This window comes from Sinocyclocheilus rhinocerous, unplaced genomic scaffold (genome assembly GCF_001515625.1).
Source record: "Sinocyclocheilus rhinocerous isolate Xijiao unplaced genomic scaffold, SAMN03320098_v1.1 scaffold4768, whole genome shotgun sequence".
Taxonomy (NCBI): Eukaryota; Metazoa; Chordata; class Actinopteri; order Cypriniformes; family Cyprinidae; genus Sinocyclocheilus; species Sinocyclocheilus rhinocerous.
In genome coordinates, this window is record NW_015654055.1 from 93,040 (window position 1) to 106,606 (window position 13,567).

Genomic DNA, 13,567 nt, shown 5'->3' on the forward strand with positions numbered 1-13,567 from the left:
TTTTTTTTCTTGAAGTCAATGGCTACCATCAACTATTTGGTTACCAGCATTCTTCAAAATATCTTCTTTTGTGGTCAACACAAGAAAGAAGCTCATACAGGTTTGGAACAACTTGAGGGGAGTAAATGGTGACAAAATTCATTTTTGGGTGAACTATCCATTTAAGTCTCACAAAGTAAAGTAATTTGTGTCTTGTGTGAAATTGCTGAAAATTATGTAAAAGTCACCTGTGCTTTTATTTGGGCAAGTATGCTGCTAATGTAGGAAGTAGGCAGTGCGGTAGCTCGGGATTTGGAGCAGAGCGGCTTTATCTGTCTGTTTCATTCCTTTTTTTGTAATGGAAAATATTTGATGTTGAACTTCAAATATTTTCCAACTGAGGCATCATCTTCCACTGGACATCTGTCCTGGAATTGTTTATGCCTTTTTGAATCACCGTTCATTAACAGTCCATATATGTGTGATCTGAAGATAGTTATGAATGCTGGCTGGAATTGTGTTATTGTCTTTAAACACCTGGAATCAATCTGCGCGTCCTCGGCGGAAAAAATCTGCGCTATTCTATTTCAGTCGGAAACCGATATGTTTATTGCATAACCAGGCTGCTGCAATTAATGAATATGTGGAAGGTGTGCTAATGACTCTCTTTCAGGTCGCCAGACTTCCTCTCAGCTGCGCGCATTAAAAGCGCCGAGCATTATATGAGAAATGCTCTGATGGCTGCAGGTCTGTCCTGAATGAAAGACTGCGTCTGGAGGAAAGTTTATTTGGCGGTCCGCCCCTCCCCTCCTCTCCCGCCCCCATGAGCGCTATTCCATGCCTCCGTTCTCTCGTGGGACGGGCCGGAACAGGAAGCAGGCCTTAACGAGCGACTAGGAAGAGGAGTGGGTGCGGAGACACTCCTAACAAACGCCCCTCCCTGTGTGTGTGTGCGTTTGAGGATTCTTGGAGTGACTTCTTACTCCACTTTCGTTCCTGAAGGATGTGCTTATTCGTGTTCAATTATATAAGAAATAATTATATTTGTTTTTTTATTACTTTACCCTTGACCACAAAGAAGTTTTGGTCAGCTCTGGTGAAGCCGTACAGCTGTCGTGTGTGAAGAAAGACGTTCTGGTGGGGTGTGTGTTCCAGTCGTGTGTGTGTGTGTGTGTTTGGTGGCAGGATGGAATGGTTCTCATTTCCGCTGGCTGGTGGGTGTGTGGCGGACGTGTGTGTAGGCTCTTACTGTGGCCTCAAGCCCAGAAACACACACACACACACACACACACACACACACACACACACTCATGTACACACAAATACTACGAGCACAGTTTAAACAGCAGAGTACATTTTGCTCAGCATACACACACTTTTGCGCATACACATGAAAACTTACAGCTGACCACATCTCTTCCGCAAGCTAACAAATATGACTGCTTGAAAGCGACTGTAGATATTGAACAGATATTGAACACTGATTCTTGAGTGAATCTCACAATTCTTGAGAAATATGTAGATCATATTTTACCTTATGCTGCACCTGGAATCAGTCACCTGCTATGTAGATCATATCTCACAATTCTTGAGAAATATGTAGATATGTAGAAATTTTGCTTTAAAGAATAAAGTGTTTTTTGTTTTTTTTTAGGACCAACAATATCTTATTTATTATTTATAGCATCCTTCAGAAATCATTCTAATATGCTGATTTGGTGCTCAATTATCATAAATTATTATTGGTGTTCAATTATTAATAATGGTTCTTATCAATGTTGAAAACCTTTTTTTTTTTTTTGCTGCTTCATATTTTTGTGGAAACTGTGATACAGTTTTTTCAGGATTCTTTTATGAATAGAAAGTTCAAAAGAGCAGCATTTATTTGAAATAAAAATCATTTGTAACATTATAAATGTAATAAATGTCAGCAAATATAAATGTCAGCAAATCAGCATATTAGAATGATTTCTGAAGGATCATGTGATACTGAAGACCGATAGCTTCATAGCTTCACCATCACAATAATAAATGACATTAATTGTAATAATATTTCACAATATTACTGATTTTGCTGTGTTGTTCAAATAAAAACTTGATCAAATAAATACAGCTTCATGAGCTTTTTTTAAAATGGAATTCAACAATCAAAAGAAATATCTGTTCAAAAGAGCAGCATTTATTTGAAATAAAAATCATTTGTAACATTATAAATGTAATAAATGTCAGCAAATATAAATGTCAGCAAATCAGCATATTAGAATGATTTCTGAAGGATCATGTGATACTGAAGACCGATAGCTTCATAGCTTCACCATCACAATAATAAATGACATTAATTGTAATAATATTTCACAATATTACTGATTTTGCTGTGTTGTTCAAATAAAAACTTGATCAAATAAATACAGCTTCATGAGCTTTTTTTAAAATGGAATTCAACAATCAAAAGAAATATCTTATTACTACCTTTTGTGTAATTTAAAAAATAATAAATGTATTATTTGAAGAATTATGCATCAAGGCAATATTTGTTGCACTGCCTTGAATGAAGAAAAAAAAAAGATTAGGAACAGTATTGTATTAAAAAGGATAATGGGATAATGTCGCTATGCAAAAAAATGTTAATGGTCCTAAAAATATTTTCTTCATGCAAAATATAATTTGTCAGTGAAAGATGACCTGGGCATGTTTTTGTGAGCGTCACCACAGATGTTTTAGAGCATCGACTCTTTCAAACTTAGTATGCATCCATATCAAGCATGCTGGAAATCTCATGTTTAGCTTTAAACAAAACCGCGTTCTTTTAGACTCGCCTCCAGTGGGATCCTTAAAAAACACCGGCTTTTGTTTTCTCCTGCGCCGCAACACATTTAATCAGCCATAAGCCAAGATACCATGAAAGACAAGATTCCATTAGTGCATGAATAGCTCAGCATTTCTCGTTTCTTTCTCGTGGTTCTCCCAGTGTTCATGGGTGGAAAGTATTTATAATGTGATCCTTCTGAAAAGCTGTTGAAACTAATGGCTTCAGACAGATGTCGTATCTCTTAATGTGATAACTCATTTCTAAACCAGGTGAGTGCATGCCTTTGAGTGTGTGTTTTGTCTGCGCTAACAGAAGTCAGAAACAGTTTTGAATCGTGCGAATAGCACTCCATTATATCTGCTGGGCGATATGCATTAGGGGGAGGTTGTTTTGAGTTGGTTCATTGAATTTTTTGTTGATCAAGATGGAATGTTGTTTTTCTGATATGTGTCATGGCGAGATATCTTACTAATAGTGATGATTGTCTTAGCAAACACCACTAACTATTGGTCATATGTAAAGCTTTATTCAAATCCCCAACAGTAAGTGTTCAGCTTTGGGTGCTTAACTCGTCCTGCAGTGTGCTACAGACATGGATGATACCTCAAATCTTTTGAAGAGAGATGCTAGTCCTTTTTGATACTTTAAGCGATCGGACTTAAAGGGATAATTCACCCAAATATTTAAATTGTCATCATTTACTCACCATCGTGCTCCGAACCTGCATGACTTACTGTACTTTCTTGTGTTGATCAAAAACAGTGGTATTTTAGAAGAATGTTAGAGCTGTTTTTCTGTGTACTTGGGGTCCATTGACTTTCATTGCACAGACAACAGCAGATACAAATACAAAAGAACACAAAAACAAAACACAAGCAACTCAACAACAACAACAAAAATACACAAAAATACAAAAGAACACATAAAACAAAAACAACTCAACAAAAAACAAAACACAAACAGAAGCAACTCAACAACAAAAAACCAAAACAACACAACACAAAAAAATAACAGAAAACAAAACAACACAAAAACATCAAAACAACTCAACAAAAAAACAACACCAAAAAAAATCACAATGCAAAAATATAACAAAAACAACAACACAAAAAAACAAAACAAAAACAAAACTCCAAAAAAAAAACACAATGCAAAAATATTAAACACAACACATCACAAAAGCAAAACAAACAAAACGGTAACACTTTACAATAAGGTTCCATTAGTTAATGTTAGTTAATGTATTAATTAACATGAACAAACAATGAACAATACATGCATTACTGTATTTATTATTCTGTGTTAATGTTAATGAAAATACAGTTATTCATTGTTAGTTCATGCTAATTCACAGTGCATTAACTAATGTTAACGAGCACAACTTTTGATTTTAATAATGCATTAGTAAATGTTGAAATTAACATTAACTAAGATTAATAAATGCTGTAGGATTGTTCTTGCTTAGTTCATGTTAACTAAAGTAGTTAACTAATGAACCTTATTGTAAAGTGTTACCAACAAAACAAAACAAAATGACACAACACAAAACAAAAACAACCAAAAAAACCCCCAGAAAAATAACAATGCAAAAAAAAAACACAATAAAAACAAAACAAAAAACGACTACACGATAATAAAACAAAAACAACACGACACAAAAATAAAATAAAAACAACTCAAAAAACACAAAAAGTAATGCAATGCAAAAATAAGACAAACAACACGCATACAAACACAAAACAAGAAAATGTGGAAACATTTTTCTAAATATAATCTTTTGTGTTCTGCATAAGAAAGGTTTGGATTGACATGAGGATAAATTAATAATGACATAATATTCATTCAATATTTTTGCCTGCACTATCCCTTTATGATGTTCACCTTCCAGACAATAAAATGGGTGGAACAATCCCATAAACTTATATTTGAAGGAGCGACCCAAGCCATAACTAGATACCAGAATGTATCGAGACTTGGGTGGGCTCTTATGACTTGGGCCAGTACGTAACCACCCTAGTAAACACCCTGGCATTGTCAAATACAAGCAGAGAGATGCCATACAGTGTGTTTAGAGTCACCTATGGTGCTTAAAAGAGACACAGGGCTGGTCAAACATGCGGACCAACTTCCATTTCAGATTTTTAGAAATAGAAAATCTATAATAAAGGCCTCGGATCTCAGGCATGACACAGCACCCATTTACACCCCACAGTACAGTGAACTTGGTAGTAAACTCTTGCACAGACGTACTGTTACGCTGTCCCGTGGACAGGAGCACGGGTAGCTGCAGCGGTCATCCCGTCCAGACTCTGGTTTGGCTCACGGAGCTGCGTGTGTGTGTGTGTGTGTGTGTGTGTGTGTGTGTGCCGCTGTTGCAAACAGCCGACTGCGACTTCGTCCAACTGTTATTTCTGTCATTCTCTGTCAAGCGGCTACCACACCCACAGCCAGACTAGACGGGTGTTAAATTATACAGCCTACCAGCGGTGCGTGTGTGTGCAGTCAAGCGGATGTTCAACGAAACATCGAGAGCTTTTAGACGGGACGGGCACATGACCGTGTGTTTGGGTTGTGCCGACCTCTAGTCCGTCTGAAGCGTTTGTCTAGATTACAGCGAGTGTTTTTAGATCGCTTACTTCCAAGAACAACACCCGTAAACTGTCATTATAGACAGAGCAGGCACTAACCTGCACTGAACCTGCTCTCAGGGGACAAAAGATGCAAATTCCACCTGGAGTATTTCATGTAACATGATCAAGTTTTTATTTTACCGGTATAGTGTGGGTAGATGTAGATAAATAGATGATGCTTATGTGTATGTGAAGGGTCATTGCCCCAAAAATGAAAATGTGTTTTACTTGCAGTCAAGATTTTCAGTGATTACTGACTTAGGTTTCAGTCATACAAATTATATTAATAATGGCGTGTGATTTGAGGAAATGTACACATGATAAAGCCATCTATTAAACAGTGTTTTGTATTATTTTATCTTTGCTGTTGTTTTATTTGATTATGTTTGACAGCTTAGGATCCTGTGTTTTTTTTATGCATCCTAAATAAACCACTCATGGTAAATTTGATCTTACCGTCCAATATAATGCATGCATCCAGCCAGCCAAATCCTTATTATTTTATGGAATTTTATGGACAGTGTGTCTTACATTTCTGGAAAAATCATGGATTTTTTAATGTAGTAAATGTATTATTTTTAATTATTTTCTTGAATCGGTTAAACAAATCCCTGAATGATTTATTAGTGAATCATTCTAAATTAAAATTGTTTTTTAAAAATTGTTCATCAATAATCAAAAATGACTGGTAAGAATAATTTTTTTTAAAATGTGGAAAATCAGGACTTTTATCCATCAGTCTTTAAATCTTTAAATATTAAGTTGTTCTCTCTCTCTCTCTCTCTCTCTCTCTCTCATAAATTTGTTTTACATGTTAGTGGAGTTTTGGTGCTGTCACCACCTCTGGTTGGGTGTTTATAACCTTTTAATTTTCTTTTTTTTTAAATGGGAAGAGAAAATTGGAGTTTGTTGTGTTTTGCTACGAAAGTGGCCATAATGTTATGAATCTATTTTAGATGTATTTTGTCATTTTAAGTTAGAATTATGTTTGTATGCTGTATTATCCAGTTGTCACACTTGACATTCGTGCCAAGAAGAGAGATAGAGGAGAGTCATTGGGCCAAGGTAGTGCTTTATAAATAGAGGGTGAGCGTGGGTTGTGGGGCTGGGTCCTGTGACGTTGCCACAATGATATTGTGCCGCTCCCTTCTTTACTTCCTGTGGGAAACAATTTAGGGCTTGTCTTAACAGAGCTCTGCATGGTGAAGCCCACTCACTTTCTCTCTCTCTCTCTCTCTGATTCTCCTCTTTTCTTGTAGATTTCCTTCACTTTCACCTCTGTAGCTCATCACTTTCTTTACTGATTTGATTGATTTGTCTTCACCTGACCCAAAGGTGGAGAAAGTTTATGGATCACCTCTCGCAGGGTTTGAACTTGCAAAAACGTTGGTTACAGTTTGAGATCGTAGTCCACTACGTCAGTCATTTTCAAACTTTTTGATGCCAAAGACCACAGAATACCATTATCCAGTTCCTAAAATGTAAATGTGCCTATATATTTTCTTTTTTAAAGATTCATTTATATTGTGCGAGAAAATTTGTTATTTGTAATTTTTATAAAGACAAAATGTTTTTTTACAAAAGGAAATAACAGGCTTTTATATTTGTTACTTTACAGAAGCAAAATAAATGCAATTTTTGAAAAATGTCTCTCTTTTTCTGTGCACTATTAATTTAATAAGTAATTCATATAACGTTAAAAATATAACGCTTAAATAATAAGGTTAAATATTGCTACTAAGCAGCTTTACAGAGAATATTGCCATAAAACCTCCAGAAAGCAGCTGAAGACGATCTCGAATGATATTCCAGGAATATTAATAATATTAATAACGTTAAAATCGTTTTAACTGCGAGCCCTGCATCATCAGTTATTGAATGGCTTTTATCATCAGTGCACATTATCCTAATGAAAAAATGTTATCCGAAGCATAAATCATGTGTTCAGCCTTTCAGTTTACACTTGTGATCCAATAAAATCTCTATAAACTCAAACGGCTACATTATTTCCTGAATATTGTTTCTCTCAGAAGTGCATTACATTAAATTCAAATGCTATTTTCTTCTATTTTATTGTCTATATTCTTTTTTTAATGTTAAATCACCTTCAGAGATTTGAGATTGGATGTGCTTTTTTATTTATTTATTAATTTTTTCTCCCCCACATGGTGTTTTCAGAATTATTTTCTTGAAGCATCTGGCTAATATGACCAATTATTTTGATTATTGATTTATTCAGGTAGACTCGGTAGTTAACAACCTCAATAAAAGTCAGCAATTTAGGCTGCATCGTTGACCGTTTCCGTTTATCCGCAGGCCACTTTATGCATCGCATCTTCTCCTATTGTCAGTAACATTTTTCATGCAGCTTGAAGATGCATAACGCACAGTCGACTGCACCTTATGGAGTTTCTTCACCTAAATCCCCCAAATAGTGCACATAAGAACATACATTTATAGCTCCTTGACCCTAAAACTGTCCTCCTACTCCAATGCTTGTAGCTTTTGCGAAGTAAGTCGCTTTTTTCAGTTGTTACAAATAAAAAAACGGTGTTGGGTCATGTGTTTGTACTGTTCCTCAGTGCTCCCATGCGATGCAAAGTCGAAACGCAGTCAGGCCTCAAACCAAAGCGGCCGACTCTGTTGCTAAGTTACAGTTTAGAGTTTTCCTATTTTTAGTTTCCTGAGACCAGGCTTCTCACCCAGAGATTATATTTTTTCATTTGGAATAGAAACAATAAAAGAATCCAAATGAAATGCCTCTGTGCCACTTGTGTAATTAAGTGATCCTGTTAAAATGGGCTAATGCTGCATGAACCTCCTCAACACATTATTAAACGATTGTCTGTCAAACGCGAGTGGGCTAGTTTTGAATAGCAATTGGTCTGGTTTTGTTTTGCAGACCTGGCAACCCTGCCTCCAGTTCGCGCAGTAACATGTTCACATTGTCTCCATGACTTCATCCAAATATATTTTTTTTCTTTTATTTCTGCAAATGTTCTGTAAAAAGCGGTCCAAACACTATTTTCGCCATTTCTTTTTGCCCATCGTCCGCCATTTACTCTAAAGTCATATTTGACCGCGAGAAATTTTGCGAGATTTCCTATTAAAAAAAAAATTTTTTTATCGTTATGTTTGTGGTCTGTCACATTTTGAAAATCTGGTAGTGTGTTGCCAGCCTTTAGCTGTTTATGTTAATTTGAGCTGTGCGTATAATAGTTTCTTGTCATAGTAACAATCTTTCCTCATAACGCAAACATGGCAAATTTGTGTAAATCTTTTGTAAATCAGTTGAATTTACAAATGGTTTTATGTACAGTTTACACTAATTTATTCTGCTTGTGGCCTTTGTTGACTTGTGTTGTGTATCCTTGTCTTCTTAAAGGGACAGTTCATACAAAAATTTAAATCCTGCCATCATTTTCTCACCCTCAAGTTGTTCCAAACCTGTATGAGATTCTTTTTTGTGTGTAATGTAAAAGATGATATTTTGAAGAAAGTGTGTAACCAAACAGTTGTTGGTCCCCATTGACTTCCATAGTATTTTATTTTATTTTATTTTATTTATTTCTTTATTTTTTTACTATGTAAGTCAATGGGGACAGACAACTGTTTGGTTACCAACATTCTTTAAAATGTATTCTTTAGTGTTCAGCTTATGAAAGAAACTCATACAGATTTGGAACAACTTAAGGGTGAGAAAATGATGAGAGAATTTTCATTTTTATGTGAACTGTCCCTTTAATGATTTGCCTTGTAATGTATGTCTGTGTTATGTGCACGTTGATAATTTTCTCTTCTGTCTGTGCTCTGTGTACACAGGTACAGCAGTGTGTTTCCCAGTCTGAACATGGCGGTAAAACGCAGGGAACAGGCTCTTCAAGATTATAAGAGACTCCAGTCTAAAGTGGAGAAATATGAAGAAAAAGAGAAGACTGGGCCCATCATGGTCAAACTCCATCAGGTACAACCAGTTCTTCCATTTAATTGAAAGGCTACAGTACTTCCTTTCCGTCAGCGTTGCAATTTCAGCCATTCATTTTTCAATGAGTGACTGATCGCCTACTAATACCAAAAATCCTTTAATGCAAGTAAGTTCACTCAGCGGTCATGTTGGTAACGCCCCAGGTAGCTGTTTTCTATGTAGATGAAACGAACAGCTCATGTCTACATGAATAAGGAAAGATAGAAATCAAATATTTTTTACTATAGGAAAATTAAACCAAACCCTAACCCTTTGGTATGTACATGTTAATTAATATTGCTCAGTATTTATTTGTGCAATTACACTGTAACAAGGACACATAAAAAAAAAACGTGACCCTCAAATCATATTACAGATTTGTGTTTTTCAGACTTGTCCAGCTTATGCACAATCTACAGTAAATAAACTCCATGTAAAAGATGATTTTCTCTTTTAACTCAAAGATGGGGCGTTCACTCCTTCTGCCTCTATAATGAGAGTTGCAAATATTTTACCTTGCAGTTCATTGCCTTCATCACACTATATTCTACATTAATAGGCCACATACAGTTGCTTATTTTCACAAGGTTTATTCTGACACCTTATATATGGATAAATCTCACATCTTAAGGCTTGTTTGCTCCGAGTGTGAATTTTCAGTACAAATGGACAAGTTAAAAAAAAAAAAATTTGAAACACTGCTTCTGTCTTAAAATTTGCCTTTTGAGCTATTGAATATAAAACCTTATCTGCAACAAACGTGCAGCAAAAAGGTGTAGTCATATGGCATATAACTGCTGACAAATTATAGCTATTTTTAATACATAATATGCATCGAGTTAACACCATATTTTTGCTGTAGTAGTTCCCTATTGCTTTCATTTTAAAGTTATATATTCCGTCATCTAAAATTAGGAACGTAACAGTGAGATCAGATGTATTTTGTGTTTAAGCACATATATAACCAGAGAGCATTTCTTTTTTTTTTTTTTTTTAATTGAGAGACCGGCATTAATTTGTTCATTTGTCGCACATATCTGCATCAATTTTGTTATCAGACCTCATGAAATGTCCACATGAAGTTTCTGAGTGAAACGGGATATTGTTTCAAATAAGAACAGGAATGTGTTAAGAAAGTGAATCGAGAAAATAAGCTCTGTGACCAACACAATTTTATGATTCTTACATTTTGTTTTTCATGATAATTTTCACAAATGAACACAAACTATGAATTTTGAAGCAATACAATCACCAGAAGTAAAAAGCTAAAGGTAGGTTATAAACTAAAAACACCAAAGTCACATGACTTCAACATCATACTGTAAGTCGCCAACAGCTATTTCTATCTTTATTTACAAAAAAAAAAAACATTTTCCCTGAACGTTTGCGTTTATAGCGCAATTATAAACACACTCAGGCTGTGAAAGCTACTAGTGTGAGTAGATGAGTTTACCTGTTGAGTGTGATGATATTTAATGTCCTTGACAACCTCTGTAGTCCCATTTAAAGGAACACGCCACTATTTTTGAAAATAGGCTAATTTTCCAACTCCCCTAGAGTTAAACAGTTGAGTTTTACCATTTTTCGAATCCATTCAGCCGATCTCCGGGTCTGGCGGTAGCACTTTTAGCTTAGCTTAGCATAGATCATTGAATCTGATTAGACCGTACCATGGGTGCAGCAGGCGCAATGATATTACGCAGCGCCTGAAATTAGTCCCAGCTAGGTAACTTCCAACGTGACCGGCACTAAGTTTGTGTAGTTGGTTATGTTGACGGAAGTTAGCCTATTTTCAGGCACTGCATAATATCATTGCGCCTGCTGCACCCATGGTACGGCAGCAAAGTTCCTTGATTATTACGCCGGAATGAGAGTATAGTTCCTAGCCATATCGGCCTAGAAAATCGCAGCTTTTCATTTTCCGTCGGTCTTAGTACACGATGTAACTACAGAAGAGTCAAGTTTTAAATAGGAAAAATATCGAAACTCTTTGGTCATTTTTGAGCGAGATGCTAACGGTCTAATCAGATTCAATGATCTATGCTAAGCTACAGCTAAAAGTGCTACCGCCAGACCCGGAGATCGGCTGAATGGATTCGAAAACGGGAAAACTCAACTGTTTAACTCTAGGGGAGTTGGAAAATGAGCCTATTTTCAAAAATAGTGGAGTGTTCCTTTAACCACTTACTAACTTTTTCAAGACAAGTAAATGTTTTTAAAAAAAAAATCACAAGGGTATTTTACTGTTGTCTTTTGTCATAGAAAAAAAAAATGTAACCGAAAACTAGCGCTGCGTCCGACTAAAGATGTTTCTAGTTGAGTAATAATTGTTCGTTTAAGTGATTAGTCGATTAGTGCGCCTCCATGTCATGCAGTAGCGGGCTTTAGCTTCCCCACTCCACACAAACACTTGGATATGTGCCTAATAGTGAACATTTATCTACATTTGGATTTCCTGCCTGATACACTGTAATTACTTCAAGAACCAGCCTTTAACAATCTGTTCATCACGGACACAGACCATTTTTTTTTCTGCTACTACTCGACTAATACAATTTTAGTCGACTAAGCCTTTTCTAGTTGAATAACGTTTAGTTCACTATTAAAGGGGCAGCCCTACCAAAAACCCATTCGAAAAGCCCATTTAATTTGGGATGATGGAATCGGAAGTTCTAAAATGCTCATTTCCGGATTTTTGGCCTCTAAAAATACGTCATCCTTGCAGCACCATGGGGTCAATTTTGATTTCATGTTGACTTCAACTAGGGCTCAGAAAGACACACAGCCATCCAAACTACGAAACCCTTCACACAACACCGTTTTCATCTGGTCTTTAAACATCTTCCTGTAGTGGATGCTTGTTCTGGAGTGTGCTGGACCTTAAGAGTCATCGGGTTTATTATCATCTGTCCACTCTCATACAGTTCTGGCTGGAATTTTTTTAGCACGCAGCAACAAGTGAAGGAAGCTGCTCTGGATGGGTGCAGAAGTATTCAGAGCACATGTATACATGCGAGCGAACTCACCCACGCAAGAGAAACAGCCTCTCAACTCAGCTGCACTTTTTCAAGAGGCTGCGCTCAACACACACTGCGGGATAATTGGGTTTCGCACACACACACACACACACACACTCGCGCACGGTAACACGATCCAGTGAACACGAGCAAACAATAATTGTTTGTTCTTTTTGTTGCACACTTCTGGGTCATTATGCATGTGTATGTTGACATGTGAAGGACTGTACATGTGCAAACAGATACAGATGGGTGCCTGGAAAACTTCTACATACATGTACAGCCCATCGCCGACACACACACACACACACTGAAGGACTCAGCAGGGCCGTAGAGGATAGGAGAACTGATAGTGTGTTTGCAATCACATTTACACATGGCCTGTGTCATATATAGAAAGCAGGTCATATCCTAGCAGAGGTCAGCACTTCCCCTCCCTTCCGCTGTGCTGATCAGTGATTGCACACCTCCACACCCTTGAAAATATACTGGCCTCAAACAATTGTTTTGTTGTTATTCTAATGACACACCATAACAGCATGCTTTAATAAATGGCAAGTCATTCTGGGGTAGGCAGTAGTCTTGGTTTTATTTATTGCTGCATTATGTGTGTGTTTTGTTTTTAGGCCAGGGAAGAACTGAAGCCCGTCAGAGAAGACTTTGAAGCCAAGAACAAGCAGCTGTTGGACGAGATGCCCAAGTTCTACAACAGCCGCATCGACTACTTTCAGCCCAGCTTTGAGGCTCTGATACGAGCTCAGGTGAGCATCAAATATACACAGCTCAGATGCAAAAAAAAAAAAAACTCAAACTAAAGTTATGTGGGCCATATCATGGATTTTATGGGAACATAATTTAATATTTTCTTTCACACACACACACACATTACTGTGCAAAAGTTTGATTGAATGTTTGATTTGAATGATTTGATTAAAAATCAGAACAATTTTTAATGTTTTTTTAAGGAGTTTCTCATTATGCTCATCATGGCTGCATTTATTTGATCAAAAATACAGGAAAAATTTAATATTTTGAAATATTATTATGATGTAAAATAAAGTTTTTCTATTTTAATATACATTAAAATCTAATGTATTCCTGTGATGTAAAGCTGAATTTTCAGCATCATTCCTCCAGTCTTCAGTGTCACATGATCCTTCAGAAATCA

At 36.3% G+C, this 13,567-nt stretch overlaps 1 protein-coding gene across 2 annotated transcripts in view; it reads left to right on the top strand.

The window, feature by feature from the left end:
* The window catches only part of LOC107716611 (bridging integrator 3-like), a 70,778-nt gene that overhangs the window by 44,098 nt on the left and 13,113 nt on the right, over window positions 1–13,567 (top strand). For both annotated transcript variants that reach the window (XM_016523110.1, XM_016523109.1), the window contains exons 7-8: window positions 9,241–9,382; window positions 13,026–13,160. In XM_016523110.1, the coding sequence (XP_016378596.1) occupies window positions 9,241–9,382; window positions 13,026–13,160 (277 nt within the window). The remainder of the gene's footprint in view (window positions 1–9,240; window positions 9,383–13,025; window positions 13,161–13,567) is intronic.